Source organism: Ochotona princeps, chromosome 14, assembly GCF_030435755.1.
Source record: "Ochotona princeps isolate mOchPri1 chromosome 14, mOchPri1.hap1, whole genome shotgun sequence".
Lineage (NCBI taxonomy): Eukaryota > Metazoa > Chordata > Mammalia > Lagomorpha > Ochotonidae > Ochotona > Ochotona princeps.
In genome coordinates, this window is record NC_080845.1 from 41,390,211 (window position 1) to 41,407,553 (window position 17,343).

Consider the following 17,343-nt stretch of genomic DNA (forward strand, 5'->3'; position numbering starts at 1 on the left):
CCAGTTCCCTGCTTGTGATCTGGAAAAGCAGTTGTGGACGGCCCAAAGCCTTGGGACCCTGCAACCACATGGGAGACCTGAAAGAAGCTCCTGGGTTGGGGGCAAGGAAGGCGGAAATCAACAGACGCAGGATCTTTCTTTCTCTCTGTAAATCTGCCTTTCCAATAAAAGTAAATAAATCTTTAAAAAAAAATGTGCTACTGGTATGGAAGCCATCTTAGAAACATTCATCTTTTAAAAGCGTTGGAATGTTTTTGGATTGATTTTCAAGTAAGAAATGCTTCAATACACTGTGGAAGAATATTAGGTGGCATTACAGAAGGAACAGATTTTAGGCATGAGTAGAATTTTATTTTGTGTGTGTCACTTTATATATTTTTGAAATTGCTTTTGCTATTCCTTATTGGCCAAATTTTAGTAGGTTTGATTCTTGTAAGGGAGGGAATTTGTAAACTAAAATAAGGCCACAAAGGGAGCAACTAGTGAACAAGCACATCATCACATTCCAGTGCATAGATGTTCTAAGACTGAATCATCTGAAACAGGGCATAGTTTGAAAACACTGCCAGTTTCCTGTTGATCTTCCCTAAATGAAATGACAAACTATTTTTAGTTTTAGTGAAAAATGTACAAGTACTTATGAAACCAGGTCCATGCCCCTTCTTCAGTTACATGATGAATTGTGAAATACTTACATATTTTGATGTTTGTACTTAAGGAAAAGAAATACAGGATTCTTTTACAAATGCCAATGTCATTCATGAGGCAAACATGCTCACAAGCAAGGGCCGTACCTCTTGATACTATCACACTGGGGCTTCAGTTCCTGGGAGTTTGGGGAGGACCCAGACATTCAAGCCACAACAGATGGCTCATTAGATATGTCAGGTTCTGTGGTGTGACTGCAGTTTTAAAAACCTCCAGTGTCCCTGAGAGGACAAATTACTTGACAAAGCTGTAAATAGCTATCACCAGAATACATTTTATGTGTTTTTTGGGGGGCGGGGCGGTGTATAGGTGGGTGGGCGGTAGCAAAATTCAAATAATTCAATTCTCAGGATTCCTATTTATTTCCATTGTAGGTATTGTTTCAACTGCATTAAATCCTGATGACTTTACTCCCCTGCTAAGGTAACAAGGAAACAGATTAGGAAACAAACAAATAAACAAACAAACAAAACAGGAAGAGGGCCCTAGAAACATTAAGGCACCAGCACAGAATCTGTAAACACACTTGTTCTCTTGTTGGAAAAAAGTGGGATTTTAGTTTCTGCTGCTCCAGGACACCACTACCTTTATGAATTGAAGAATGGAGAAGAGGAACTGGAAACAGAAAGATGGTAACATTCCAAGGGGTTTTATTCCAGTGACATGGTAATGAGATAGTACACAGCATTCGAGGCAAAACTTTTAGTGGGAAAAATGGGACATTTTTGTGTGGTAAGTGAAATGATCCAGTAAGTAGGGAAAATTCGATCATGAAAGAGGCATTTACCAGTAAGGAGCCAAGATACTGGGTTACAGATTTCCCATATGCCCATCAGCTACTGAGGAAACTTCAATATGGATTACAATATTCACTTAAAAAAAGTGTGTAGCTCATAGTGTAGTAATTTGTGATGCAGGCATCACTTCTTGATGTGCCAGTTTGAGTCTCGGCTGCTCCACTTTTGATCCAGCTTCCTGCTCACGCACCTCAGAAGGTGATACATGATGACCCAAGTACTTGAGCCCCTGCCACTCACACAGGAGCAGAAAATACAATTCCTGTTCCTGACTTCAACCTGGGCAGCCCTCCTTAGTTATTGCAACCATGTAGGAAAGGAATTACCAAAGAAAAAATGTATCTGTCATTTGTCACTCCTCTGTCTAAAAAGTGACAGAAGGGTCTTCCATCTGCTGGTTTACTTTTCAAATGACCTGAACAGCTGGAGCTGAGCTGATCCAAAGCTGGGTGTCAGGAGCTTCTTAGAGGTCTCTCATGTGGGTGCAAGAGCCATCTGCTGCTGCTTTCCTAGGTTAAAAGCAGGGAGCTGGATCAGAAGCAGAGCAGCTAGGCCATGAACTAGCATCCATTTGGAATGCTGGCACCACAGGTGTAGGCTTAACCTACCATACTACCGCACTGGCCCCTCAAATAAATAAATGTTAAAGGAAAGAAGTTATACAGAATGAAAGCAGGAAGAAGTATTCCTGGAAGTATTGAACAATGTCCTCAATCATGAGGTATATGGAAAATTATCTTGGGTTTGTACCTGGAGTGAATGGGGACGAACAGGAGGGGCTTGGGCAGTGTCTGTGAGTTTAGGTTGTGGTGGCTCTGGCATCCCAGGTTGGGAACTGGCTGAGGAGTGAACTGGAGAGTGGCCTAGATGGGACCTGAGCAGACTGAGTATGAGCACTTCAATGCTGTGCTGATAAACAAGAGGGACAAAGATGGAAATTTTCTGGAGCTGGGGAAGGAGTTCATCTTAGGTCCAAATGACCATTTTAATAATTTGCTTGTGAACATCAGTCTGAGTGATGTCCAAGTGGCAACGAACGTGTACAATAAAAGATCCCTAATGCCTCCCTTTGCTGGTTTACCTGTTATCCATCCTTTAATTGCCATGAGAGTTACTGGGGGATCAGCATTTCACTCAAGGGGCTTATAGTTGGAGAACAGACAGAATACCTGGCTGCATGTTAAAGGCCATTGGTCACCTATGAAGGTGATATTTTCTGTCCTCTGTGCATTAAAAAGAAAGCACTATTTTCATTTCTTTTGGGTATATTCCTTGGAGCAGAATAGCTGGGTCATGTGGCAGGTTTATTTGCAATTCTCCAAGAACTTTCCATACTGATTTCCACAGTGGTTGTACTAGCCTACACTTCCACCAGTAGTGAAGGATGGTGCCTTTCTCCCCATATCCATGCCAGCAGGCATTGTCAGTAGAGTTCTGAATGTAAGCCAGTCTCACTGGAGTTAGGTGGTACCTCAATGTGGTTTTCATTTGTATCTCCCTGATGGCTAGGGAGCCTGAGCATCTTTTCGTATGTCTGTTAGCCATTTGAATCTGTTCTTTTGAAAAATGTCTGTTTACCTCCTTTACCCATTTTTTTTTTTTTTACAGGTCTTTGTTTTTTTGTTTTTACTCTCCCTGGGTTTGAGGCTCTTTCTAAATCCTGGATGTTAGTTCCCTATCACTTCTGTAGTTTGCAAAAATGCTCTCCCAGTCTGTTGGTTGCTACTTTGTTAATTATTTCCTTTGCGGTTCAGAAGCTTTTTAGTTTGATGTAGTCCCATTTGTTCATTTTGGCTGTGACTGCCTATGCTTTTGGCATCTTTTCTAAAAAGTCTTTGTTCTTATATCTTGGAGTGTGCTTCCTATGTTTTCCTTTAATAGTTTGAGAAGGGGATCTATAATCCTATATTTAAAGCAGCACGATCTACAATAGCAAAGACATGGAAACAATCCAGATGTGCATCCAAAAAAGAATGGTTAAAGAAACTGTGATACATCTACTCCATGGAATATTACTCAGCTATTAGGAAGGATGAAATCATTTCTACATTCAACTACATTCTACATTCAACATATATTCAACTAGATGGTCGCAACTGAAGACTATTATGATCAGTGAAATTAGTCAATCCCAAAAGAACAAATAACACATGTTGTCTCTAATATAAGGAAACCATCATGTAAAAGTGTAACTTCAATAACTTGTTCCATATTGGGTTTTTTTTGGCTGAATCCCATGTGTTTTGATGTTTTTTATTTGCTTCATTTCTTCCAAATACTTTCTTTTCTCTTGTTGAATTCATCACTGGCTCATGGATTATAATAAGGAGGTATCATTTTACCCATGAGAGTTTTGTCACCCATGTGTTGGTTACTCAGCGGCACATTTTTTCATGGTGCTGTAATTTTGTTGCTGTTAATGTTCTAACTCATACCAGTTTTTTTTTTTCTACCTTATTTCATGGCTTCTCATATGTATAGTGTTAGAGTAATAGAAGTTAAACTATCCAGATGTGGGGATACAATGCAATATGCATTCCTGCTTCCAAATCAAAGATGGACTCCCAATGAAACTGTTGGAAACGTGTAGACAATGGGATGCTGGAGTATCTGACACTGTACCAGCAATGTCGGGGCACACTTAAATAACAGACTGATGGAATCATGACTCCTTGTGAGGACTATACTATTGTAGCAATGTGGGGACAATTTGTTGAGGGGTGGGAATCCCAGTCTCTACAAAACTGTACCAAAAGATTCAAAAGTTAAAAGTAAAAATTTAACAACAGCAACAACAAAAAGAAAGTGCTGGTCATCTAGACTACTCTCAAGAGACTCTGGGGCATGCCTAGTGCTGTGACCTGATCTTGGCCTTGGACTCTTCCTTAAGACACATGGAACTGAGCCCTTGGCTGGCAGATCTCAGCTTCATCTGGTAGTGGTAAGGCCTCCAGGATGGTTTTGTCAGTGGACGAGGACCAAATGACGCTGCTCCTTTTTGGGAAGTGTGGCTGGAAGACAGCCATCTTCTTCACATTGAATGTCTTTTCAACAGAAGGTGAAAAATTAACAAGATTTTTACAGAGTGGTTTCGGGCGTAAAACGATTCACAATGGTCTTTTAAAATGTGACAGTTGCTTCAAAGTTGCTTGAGCCATTAGTGCTATTATCAAGGCTTAACTGCACTTTGAGTGTTAAAGGCATGATTGTTCCTTTGGACCCACAGCACTGTTGGTCATGCAGGCTAGACTCGTACTTGTGAGGTTTGCTAAGCAGAATCCCGATAGCCAATTGTTGGAACCATGGGATGCCAAGAGAGGAGCAGTGGGAGCTTGTCCCAGTGCCCTGGGCAGAGGAGCAGCATCAGGAACAGTCACTGCTTTGTGGCAGTCAGAATGGAAGCAGCACAGCCAGGGTGGAGTGAGACTTGAGAGATTGTGGGAACCAGCAGGACAGGGTAAACGGAATCCGCAGCATTGTGAGGAGGAGGCCTGCGGGAGGCCTGGGGAGTACTTAACCCTGAAGAGGGAGAAGGAGTGGATTCTGGGGTCTGGTGTGGAAAGAAAACTGGGGCAGAGGGTGGGAGCATGACCCAAGGGAGCTGGTTGGTTGTGTTTACAGCCCTTGGCTGTGGGCTACAGCCCCATGAGAGTAACAGCCCCAGCGTGGTGCCCAGCACATGGTAGATGTTCAGTGTAGGCTTGTTACAAGGTGGGAGGTGATGAATGAAGTTTGCCATTTTAAAAACGTTTATGACATCATATGCCTCTTTCTCCCTGGGGAGAGGAGTGTACTAGGGGAATGAAGTGGCTCTGCTGACATAGGCCAGGGGCTGTGTGCACAGTAGCACAAAGTCTAGATTCTCTCTTCATCCCCTCTACCTCACCAGCAGGGCTCCCAGTTGGCCTTGGGTTGGGCTACAGTGCCCTGCGGTGCTGGCAGAGTCCAGGCCCTGGAAGGGCAGGTGGCTACAGGAGAATGAGTCATAACTGCCAAAACAGAGTCTGAACTGTCAGTCACCTGTTCCACTCCTGTAGGCCCTTTAGAAAGCCTTGGCGAAAAAAAAAAACCACGAGGTTGGTGAGGTAGGTTGGGTGCACTGCCCAGAAAGTGGAAAGGCAGCTACTCTGGGATAGGCGGGGTCACTGGGCTTGTGTTTCTCAAACATCTCAGCTGGTTATTCCAGGGTTGGGTTTGATAAAACACAAAATGCATTTTGTCAAGTACTTTCTCCCTTAATTACATGTGTATATTTTAAGGGAAATTCAACCCATATGTTTCTGATTCATCTGATTCATTTACATGGAAGTCATTAAAATGTTTTCCAAGAGCAAAAAAACCAAAAAACAAACAAACAAAAAAACCAAAGCAAACAGGTTGCTAGAAAAAGCTGCTGGGTCAAGAAAAACACCCCAACATTTTTTTTGGCTTCAACATTCTTAACACATCTACCAGGGGTGAGGGAAAATAAGGTATGGCCTACGTTACAGTGTAGTGAGAACAAGCACAGGTTAGAGTCATGGACTTCAGAGCCAATACCTTCTCCGTGGAGCACAAATCGGTAACTACATGCAACCCAAACACCTCAATACATAACCAGCAGCTTATTACTCTGAAGTCAATCACAAAAACATTTACTTCACAGTCCTTAAGATTTTCTATCCTGATGCTAAATTATCCTGCCACAGACCACAGCAGGAAGAAAACTCACTTCTGAGAAGCAAGATCACTTGAGTGAAAATTTACAAAAACAGAAATGCACTTCTATACAATTAGCAATGAAAACAACAGAATGAGGCAAACTTCTATTTTTTATTATTAAAAAACAAAAACTGCCAACTCATAAAAGAATTCATCAACTCATAAAAAGTCAAATCATTTAAAAAATCTGACACACTAGGTACACATGTAATCTGTAAATAGTTAAGTATTGGACTTTGGTAGTTAACACGGCTTTCTCAGGAAACCCCAGTTCTGCTCTTTGTTTTTGAAAATAAAGATGTAACTTGCTGAAATAACACTCTTAATGTTACACCTTAAATTTCAGTTCATTATCATCCACAATGTTTTTAAGAATTGGAACTTTCTAAGGGCATTTATTTTTATGACTTCATTACCCAGTATCTCCTCCCCCAAATGCAAGATTATACATTTTTCTGTCAAGTGTTTCTGCACATTCACATGGCATTTAAAAACAAGTACTGTACATTATAATCTCTTCTTTTAGATATCAAAGATTATATGAAAACATATTCTTCAGTTGACTGCTTCACAATTAAACAACATTTATCTCCAATTGCTGGATATTCATATTGCTTAGAATATTTACTATTATAACCAACACTGTTAAGTATTCTTTATATATGTATGTGATAATTTTTAAAGGAGAAATTGCCAGGAGGATACAGGACACAAAGTGCCGACGCTTTTTTGAGCCTTTTGATACATTTTATCAAACTGCCCTTCAAATGATTGCACCAGTTTCCAGTCACAGCAATACACAGCCAAGGAGTCTCATTTCTTCACAGTTGTTGGTAACACAGCAAACTAGTTAGTACTCACCACCCTTTATTACTGCAAATTTAACAGATGGAGGGGAGTATAGTATTTTATTTTATTGTAGAACACAGGATTTTCCCCCAATCTGTTCTGGGCGCTTGCGTCTTCTCCCAGGTTTTGAAACGGTTCTGATCTTCCAGTAGGAGTCTTGAACACTTGCCGTGCACTCTTTCCTACACGTTTTTCTTTCCCAGGCAAGCATGTGAAAGCTGCACATCTTTCCTATGACTTTTTCCCCCCAAGGTAAGTAGTTAGAAACTGCAATTAAAAAGTCATTGTTTTCCTAGGCAGCCTTGTTATTTTAATGTCTGGGTAACAAAACAGAAAACTGGGCCATATTCTGAAAAGAAAAAAGTAGGTACAGAGATAAGCATTGACTGTAATTATCTGAAAAGCCTGTAGCTAAGCAAGTTACACCACTGGGAGAAAAGCTGGTGAGCATTCTAGGCCTGGTTAATGCCAAATTTGTGTTAACTATACCAGTGTGCCAGCACAGTTAACCTATTCTATTTTTATTTCTCAAGATACGTGGGGAGCATATGTTAGCAAGCCAGCAGATGAGGTCTAGGGACCTGCACATGAGTGTGTGTGGGCCCTAGGAAGGTGGGCAGAGCCTCAGGCCCGCATGCCACACTACCAGAAGACCAGGCTCAGAGATCTGCACGCTTGCTGCCATGGGGGCTACGGATTGCTCAGGAAAGGGGATATGGGGAGGGAGGACTGATGAGGGAGTACGTTACAGGTGAGAAATGACTTCTGGGGGACTTACACTGACCAGACTACTGCAACTGCAGGTAAGCAAAGGGGCTGAGACTGAGTGGTTTTGAGGAGGGAAATAGGAGGACCTTTCTGGGTCAGACCAATGCCCCCACTCACATGGTGATATCAGCTGGGCTAACTGATAATAACAAACACGCACCAGTGCACATGAAAGCTAGGGCTGGGGACTTCCCTGGCAGGGCTTGAGCATAGTACCCATTAAGGAGGGCCAGGGAAGGAAGTGGGCCATGACACTACCCAGCACACGAGAGATCTGGGTCTGTATGTAGATTCTGTGGGGGATTTTTGGGCTTACCTTTGTGCAAGTGCAATGCCTGCTGATTTGCTCAAGAGCTGGGAATGGTGATGGACTGATCTAGGCATGACCACAGAACTCGCCAGCACTCATGGGTACTGGGATTGGGAACAGGCCAGGCTGGTCCAGGCTATTGCACCGACAGGCACACCCTAGAATTGGGTGTGGGGCAGACCAAACTTCAATGTCCAGCAACACACACAAAGGCCAGGACTGGGGATGGGATATGCTGGGTAGGGGCCTAGCATCTGCAGAAGTTTGTGAGATGTGGGTCTGGTGGGGAAACTTGGGGAACTCTCCTAATGGGGTGTAGCTCCCTCTTGGTGAGCATGAGTCAGGGTTGGGTACGGGCCAGACCAGGCAAGGCTGCTCCACTTGTTGGAAGGTGTGTGGGGTGGGGGGCAGACTGAACAAGCCTAGGCCAAACTGTAGCACACTGGCATACACAGGAGCCAGGACAGCATGTGGGCCATTCTGGGCTAGGCTATCACACCTATCAATTTACATGGGAGCCAGGGATGCAGGCAGGCTGGGCAGACTTATGCTGTAGCATCCAATGGCAATGGCCAACTCGGGAATTGGGCCATGACAAGTTGGGTCAGAGTAGCCACTGGCATGTGCAAGATCTGTGGCTGTGGTAGGGGAGCTAAGGGAATGCCCCTACTGTGCTGTTCCCACTGGTGAGCACAAGAGTCTGGAATGTGGATGGACCTGGCTGAACATGGCTATATCTCTTGGCATGTGTGTGGGCTGGGTTCTAGGGATGTGCCAGATTGGGCTAGGCTCCAGTACCTGCTGGTGCTTGTGAAAGCAACAGTAGGTATGAGATGGGATGGGCCAGGTTATGACATGTGGATGAGAGCTGGGTCTGGGGGTGGGCCAGGCAGAGCTGGGCTTTAGCACACACCAGTAAGGGCAAGATGGGTGTGGGTTGGTTGGGCAAGAACACAGTATCTGCTGGCAAAGGTGGGAACTGGAAGTAGGCTAAGTTAGGCAAAGCCAAATACCCACTGCTGTATGCGAGATCTGTGACTGGAAGATGTTCTGATAGATCTTGCAGAACTTCCCTGGCTAGAGAGCACGAGACCTAAACTGGTCACAGTCCAGTCCAGGCTATAGTAACCATCAGCATACGTAGCATCCACCAGCACACACAAGACCCCAAGCTAGGAGTGAACCTGGTGGGGGTACTGTGAGGGCTCCCCTGCTGGGCCACTGCTCCCACTGGTGAGCATGAGAGCTGGGACTGGGAAGATCGAGGTGCAATAGACCCTGGGCAGGGCTGCAGTAACTGTAGGCCTGCAGGTGGGCTGAGTTTGGGAGAGGGCTGGGCTATGCCAGGTCACTGTATCTGTTGGCGCAAGCAAGGGCCAAGGTAAGTACTGACTGACTGGACTGTGTTGCAGCATCTGCCGAAGTGCTAGAACAGGGTGCAAGTCATGTCAGACTGGATCGTAGTACTCCCTGGTGCAAGGTCCAGGATTAGGACTGGACCTAGTAGGAAGAGTGTGAGCACTCTTCTGCTAGGCTGCAGCTCTACCTGGCATGAGAACCAGGGGTGGGCTGGGCTGAATGAGGCAGCAACACCATTGGCATAGGTGTGGACTGGTTCATGGGGTTGGAAGAGTTGAGCTAAGTTGCAACACCCATAGTTGTATATGAGAGACTGGGATGAAGCACTGCATGGGCAAGCTTGCTACACACATTGGCAGGTATAGGAACTGTGGCTGGGGTTGGGTCTGATGTGGGCTATTCAGGGTCACCCCAACTAGGCTGCAGTTCCTACTGGTGTGTTGGAAGCTGGGGGTAGCCCACTCCCCATCCTTCTGTCTACCCCATATAGGAAAAAGAGGAAGAAAAGGAAAATTGGAGGTATTAATCCCATCCATCTTCCCCCATACTGATACCGCAACCCTTCCCACCCTATTTGATGATCCCCATGAGCCTGCATTCTTGTAAACTATGTGAACAACATCAAAAATTAAAAAAAAAAAAAAAAAGACCCCAGCTGTAGACAACTACCTAGGTTGTCTTGCTTGCCTAGGCAAGTGTCACACTAATGGGAGAAAAGCAGCCAATAACCAGTGAGAATACCGGGCCTGGTTCACGATGGATTTGTATTAACTATATCAGTGTGGCAGCACAGCTGATTAAAAAAAAGAAACCACTTGGTGGATCTGGGGCTTTAGAGTCATCTCTCCACTCTCGGTTCCTCACTGCCCTCTCTTACGAAATGAGGTTAAGAATGCTGACCTTGGGGCCATTGCTGTAGCAGGTAAAACTGCTTGGCTCGTGTCTCAGCTGCTCCACTTCTCATCCAGGGAAAAGCAGCAGAGGGTGGCCCAAATGTTTCGGCCCCTGTCATCCACATGGGAGAGCAGGGAGAAGTTTCCTGGCTTCAGCCTGGCCCAGCCCAGGCTTTTTTTTTTTTTTGTCATAAAGCAGTGTTTACGGACCTTTGTAAGCCACAGCTTGACTGACACTAGGTGCTCTTCAAGTGTTTCTGACATTAGTGTGTGAATGAGTGACCTATACCTCGGTGTTCAGAGGCCTGAAAATGGGGCCTAGAATAAGGTCCTCGGGACAGTGATTCCCAAGCCACACACAAGTGTGGCAGGAGCAGCAATTCTCAATTTGGTCCCTTAGAACAAATATCTCCCTTTGACAATCTGACCAAAGCTATACCTATTAACCTCTTTTAAAACCACACAATTTCAGAGACTTCACTAAAGGATAGAACACTGAATTCTACCATCTACATTCTTTTACTTAAAATGAAGCTGAAATTGCTTGACAAATTCATATTTAAGAGAATGAAAAAAGTGGGGACAGGTGGGAAACATAAAATAAAGAAAATCACATTTTGTACATAAGGTTACATCTACATTGGCCCAGCAGCAGGAACAGTGTGAGTCATTTCCTGCAAACCAGCATGTGACTGTTAACGCATGCTAAAGCTGTGCCACTTACTGCCATATACTCAGTACAATGGAACAAAAAAGCCACTTAACTGACATTCCCTAATTCTCAGAATTTCTCTTTTCTTCATAACCTTATTTCTACTAAAAAGGCCTTCCTGTATTTCAGTTAAGCTCTTCATGGGGAAGAGCTTCTGATTAAATGACACTTTCAATAAGCAACATTTATCTCCTGGGTATAACGTTTTGAAACTAACAGACACGTTTCCCAATGAATTGCAAATTCCAGCATTCCTAAGTTTGTCACTTCTGAAGAATGAGACATCCTCGTGAGAGTGGTGTGCCACAGTCTGCTTGTCCCAACTTGCAAGATCAGTTCCAAGGTCACAGTGGCATTTATGCCATGTTAGTCAACAGACAGTGTATCTTGGTTCTGTCACGTGTCATCACTTGTCCTCATCATGCTGAGGTTCCATAGCTACTGGGTAATTCAGGTAGGGAGTGCTTCCCATAATCCTTCAGATGTTTTTTTCCAACTGTTGCCACAAGACCTATAGGTTGTTTTCCAGGACACCTCCTGATATGTTTGACTCTGGATGCCAGGGGAATGTAAAATATGTTCAATTTGAGGCAACTCTTTATCTAACGAGGTTAATCAAACGTCATAAAATGTCCAAAAGCAAATTCATGGTTTTCTGAGTTCAACAGTCAATTTCAATTGTATTCTGGGAATTCATTGTAGATTTGGAAAGTTTCCCACCTGCAGCCCATCCCATATTTATTATTAACCATTATTTTTGCTTGATGCAGCATTAACCTCAAGCAGATATGCCCTGGTATTCCTTTGGCTATAAAGGCTTGCCAAAGAGGAAAGAGCTTCATCAATAAAATTCTTACACAGGGGAAGCATATCCAGCTTCTGAAGTAATACTTGTTCTCATAACCACTTACTTCCATCCACTAGGGCTCACTTATATACCAACCCCAAGGCAAGGTTAGCATCTATACAACCTCCTTAACCTTGCCTCACTGCAGGCAGCACTATGTGAAAAACCTGGTACACAGATTACTAACAGTCTCTCCTCCTCAACTTCCCATGGTTTTGTGTTACCTACTAGAACATACAGCAACTCAGTTTCATCAGTATGACAGTAAACGGCATGCACGCTTGCAGGCTAGCATAAAAGATGTGAGGGGATGGACCAAGCGTGCAGTATGAAAGGTGGCTGCGGGTGTATGCAGGTGTCTCCTGCAGAGGTCTGCGGACACTTACCTTCAGATTATGGAGGGTCTCCGACCATTCTGTGGACCCTATCTGAGGAATGGCAGTGAGCAGTAAGCTTTTGGCTTTATTGGCATTTTCCTTCAGGGTCTTTAAGACCCGGTCCACTGAAACCTAGGAGATAATAGTCCAGGATGTTATTACAGGTCACAATTCTGATGCTTCCATTGAGCATTCCTCAGAGTCTTAGCTTCCCCAGGGTCTGGGTGTTTGTTTCCTCCTCTCATCACAATTCAGATTCCTTTGCATGCCAATCCCAAGACGAGGGCATCTGGAGAGGGGGCATTTGAGCGGAGAACTGCTGCCAAAGGCAGGGGATAGTGCCCTCCAAGCGTAGCTACAGAGAACCCGCACAACGTCCTGGTGGGGGCCCAGTGAGAAGACAGCTTTGAGAAAGTAAGCCGTCATTCGACAGTGAATTGACAAGTATCTGAATCTTGGACTCCCAACCTACTTCCAGAATGTGCAATAAACTTACATTGTTTCAAAGCTGCCCAGCCTGGAGATTGTAAATGCAGCGTGAATGGACTAAGACAAACCTGATCTGGCAAACCCAGTTTACCCTAGATTCAATCCTTAATCCAAGTTCCCTACCTATCAAGATGGTCTTTAACCTAGGGGAAAGCCTTACAGAAATCAGTGGCATCTCAGAATAGCACAGATGGCTCTTAACGTGTGTGAGAAAGTATCTCCGAAGTGGAATGGGTTAACAAGCTCTGCAAGATGTTGCTTTTCCCTCATAGCCACAGAATAGGTCCTACTACACCGGAAAACCTATGTCACCTTTTTTTTTCCAGTTCTAAACGAACAGACTGGGTGTTAATGTAAAAAACCAACCAAGCAAACAAACAAAAAAGGCCACAGTACTCATTATATTCTTTCTGGTGGAATAACAAAATACTGCTTATTATGCCTCAATTTTATCAAGCCTCTAGATTTAGTTACCAATTTACAGAGAAATACAGGGTGCTGAGAAACCTGGTAAACTAAGGTGATTCCAGTCATTTAGACCTTGGAGGCTCAAGAGGAAAATGAATTGGTTCAGGAGAAACCTTGAAAGGAAAAAAGTCACTTTAGGAAATTTAAACAGAAACTTAATATATTCAGAAGCCTGAGTATATTAAGGAATCATTGTTGAGGTATGATTGTGACCAATGTGATCATGTAAGATAGCTCCTCAAGTGTTCACATATAAAGTCACTGATGAAAAGTACAGACAAAATATGGCTGGCTGTAACAGTTGATACAATAGGGGCTGAAGCTGAATGTTGGACTCATGAAAGTGCATACAATTGTCTGCTTTGGTGTATGACTGAAATCATTTCAAAAAGAAAAGCTGAGGATTGTGAATATAAAATTAGTCACCAGATACAGAGTACTTGTGATGCTTAGAAGAAATCCAAGATCCAGAGACATAAACTTTACTTTCTTTTTTGCTACGCTATTAGGAAATCCAGATCTGTCTCACAGTGATGTGTTTAGAAAGAAAAAGCAATTGGCACCACAGGAGACAGGGCAGTTCACTGCGATGGGAACACCAGCAGTGAGTAGTTGGATACCTGCCAAGCCCATGTAAGGGCAGGTTGAAAGCTGACTCATTGAATGCAGGGGGACAAAGCATTCATGAGAGTTACCTTATTTATTTAGTCATTTCTTTACAGCTTTTCTGGGATGATAACATCTATGTAGAGTAAGACCTCTTTCTTTTTTCCCTGACCTTTTCCTTGTCCCTACTATTGGTCTCCTAAAAAACCCTTCTCTATTAACTTTACAATAAAATCTAACTTTCTGTTCCAGGGTTATCCACCTAATTTCACAAGCTGCTGTCTTTGAAAACATTTCCCCGACACCGCTCCTCTGATTCCAACAAAGCATCCATGATGAGCACCAGCAGAGGAGTCAGCACTGTGAGTGTTTCGCATGGATCATTTGGTTTAATTCTCCCAATAATCTTGTAAGCTCTGAGTCACAACCACCACAGCTTTTACCTTACAGAAGAGTAAACAGAACTAGCATCACAACTCACATCTGAAGGGGTAAAGGGTTTAGGCAACCTTGCCATGCCAGGCTGCACATCTGGTTTAAGGCATAAAGACACACATGTGTGATTTAGATAATGCCCTCTTTATCCGTGCCTTACTCATGGCATTAAAAAAAAATTATGTACTTGAAAGGCAGAGTCACCGAGAAGGATTCAATCCTCACATGGTTTCAATGACCTTGGTAGGTCAGGCCAAAGCCAAGAGCCAGGCATGTCTTCCTGGTTTCACAGGGGCCCAGTGATCGGCGCCATCTTCCCTTGTTCTTCCACACGCATTAGAAAGGAGCTGAATTGGAAATGAAGCAGCCAGGATTTGAACTAGTATCCAAATGGGATGCCAGTGCTACAAGCTTCAGCTTAACCTGCGTGCTACAGCACTGTCCCTCCTGATGCATGGCATTTAATACTCCTCATCTTTATGCCTTACCACTTCCACAGAGTTTAGTTTCTCTGCTCGGATTAATTGCTCTCCAACTTTTATTTGGACCATGAAAAATGAGCAGTTCTGCAAAGAATGAGACATGTTTCTGCACTAGGCAGAGAGCCATCAGCAGGGAGCAAACTACTTTCAGGGAGTGGCAGGGCTGGAGTTTCTTATTAAATGGAAGCCGACTTCCAATTAATCAGTCAACATCATGAGGCTGAGCTGTTCTTCTGGTTACCAAAGCTGCTGAACCAGGTATTATATTGTAACAAAGTCAGGATTTGCAAATCTCTTGGAGAAAAGTATCTTACCACTTAGCAACAGTTTATTGCACTATTAGAATAAAGAAATTCATGACAAAAAAAAAAAGAAGACTGTGTTCATTGACAGCAAGCATTTCTCAGACATGGTGGTAAGGGGCTCTTTGGAGGTGCTACGTCCCCTAAATTCTTCCTAACTTCAAAATTCTGTATCTTGTTTTATGCCTTTCCACTGTTGTAAAGTCAGATGAATGTCATACAAATGATATGGTTTCTACAGGGGAAATATTAGATTAAAAGAAATGTAAGATTAAAATACAGTGTGTGTGGAAGCAGGTGTTTAGCAGTGTTCCAGACACCAAGGCATCCACTCTGCAGACTTCGGGGTTTGAGTCCTAGCTCTGGATCCCAATTCTAGCTTCTGCTAATATGCGGCCTGGAATGCCACAGTGATGGCTCAAATAATTGGGTTCCTGCACTAGTATGGGTTAGCTGGATCACGTTTCTGGCTCCCACATGAGCCGTAGCCTTTGTGAGCATGTGGGGGTTGAGCCAGTGGACAGGAGTGCATTGCTCCATGTGCATGCTCTTTCTAAATCTCCATCTCTGCCTGCCAAATAAAATAGACAAATAAGCAAAGTACAATGGGATTATATTTGGTAAAATTAGAAAGTTAGGAGGTCAGGGATAGCTACTGGAGCATGGCCTGTTGAGCTGATGTGTGGGATACTCAATCCCATCACTGAGTGTTGGTTTGATTCCTGGCTCCTCTGCTCTTGCTAATGCATCCTGGGAAGACTCGAGTCAAAGATATCCATGTGGAAAACCTGGATCTTGTTCCAAGCTTTTGGCTTCTGCCTGGACAGCCCTGGGTCTTGAGGGCATCGGACAGTGAACTCCACGATGGAAACTAACTCTTCTCTCTGTGACTCTGACTTTTAAATGAATTAATCTTTAAAAAAAGAACTAACAAAAAACCAAAATTATGAGACTAGAGGGAATATGTGACTAGTAGTTCTTTGATTATATTAAGAAAGTAATTTCAGTGTATTTCCAGGACTGTTATAGCTATTTTATAAAAATACATTTTAAGAAAAATATTTACTTCCAGATGAGGGCAGGGGAGACAGAAGTGGGAAGAGGTACATATAGAGATAACTGAATCTGTGAGATTGCCTTCTGGGGTTCATCTTACTTGCCACTTTGGCTTATGCTTAACATTTTCTACAATGAAAACATTTATTCTGGAAGTCTGTCCTCAAATACCAGGCACTGCCATCTTCCCTGACTACACCTCAGCCTCACTGACCCCTGTCTGCAGGCCTTACCAGGGTCTCCACAGCCTTGGGAAGTCTCATCTCGCTCTCTCTACAAGTCATGTCTTTCCCACGTAAGCCAGGAAGGCTTCTCAGTGTCCACATATTTGGTAATAATCGACTGGATAGGTACTCCTGTATCTCAAAATAGTACTTTTTTTCCCCAGCCATCAACAGCCTCTTGACACTGGTTTGCTTAATCGCTAACTCCACAAACAGAATGTTGACCCCTTCAAGCCTTTTCTGTTTGCAATCATATTCCTATGTCAAGCACAGACACCTGAAGTGTGCTAAATGAACGAATATAAACAAACTCCTTACATACTAGGAAGAGGCTGTTTTCCATTGAAAATAAAATATGATAAACAGCAGCACAAGGAAGTTATAGTCCACTTGCATCTTTAAAATAAGGCCTAAGCCTCAATTCGAGTTCCAACATCTACATGTATATAGTGTTGATCCTTAGATGAAAGTATTTTTTTCTTTCCTATGAAGATCTTTGTTCTTATATTCCAGTGAGACCTATGGAAACTATTTGATAATATCCAACTTGAAAAACTTATAAAAAGGTACTTTCTGAAACCAATACAATAGGAAGAGTATGCAGTCTCTTAAGGGTTTGTGGCACCCAAAGACCTGCATCCTAGATGTCAGAATTCCACTTACTGCTTCCTCGTGCTCCTTCCAGCAGTCATAATCTGTTGCCATGGCAATACTTGCATAGCAAATACCAGCCTCCTTGGCAAGCACCACCTCTGGAACAGTGGTCATATTGATAACATCTGCTCCCCAGGTGCGGAACATGAAGCTTTCTGCTCGGGAGCTGAAACGAGGTCCCTCGATTGTGATCATTGTTCCCTTTGAGTGGCACCTGAGTCCTAGCTTCTTAGCAGTCTCTATGAGGACCTGGAAAAGAGAGAAACCATAAACTCGAAATATACAAATATACAAATTAGCAATTTA

The 17,343-nt window shown here is 43.3% G+C and overlaps 1 protein-coding gene across 2 annotated transcripts in view; it reads right to left on the bottom strand.

The window, feature by feature from the left end:
- Positions 1-7,097: 7,097 nt before the first annotated feature.
- The window catches only part of MTAP (methylthioadenosine phosphorylase), a 53,517-nt gene continuing 43,271 nt past the window's right edge, over positions 7,098-17,343 (bottom strand). For both annotated transcript variants that reach the window (XM_004581074.3, XM_058672122.1), the window contains exons 6-8: positions 17,047-17,286; positions 12,331-12,453; positions 7,098-7,404 (exon numbers count right to left, since the gene is read on the bottom strand). In XM_004581074.3, the coding sequence (XP_004581131.1) occupies positions 7,366-7,404; positions 12,331-12,453; positions 17,047-17,286 (402 nt within the window). In that variant the 3' untranslated portion in view covers positions 7,098-7,365. The remainder of the gene's footprint in view (positions 7,405-12,330; positions 12,454-17,046; positions 17,287-17,343) is intronic.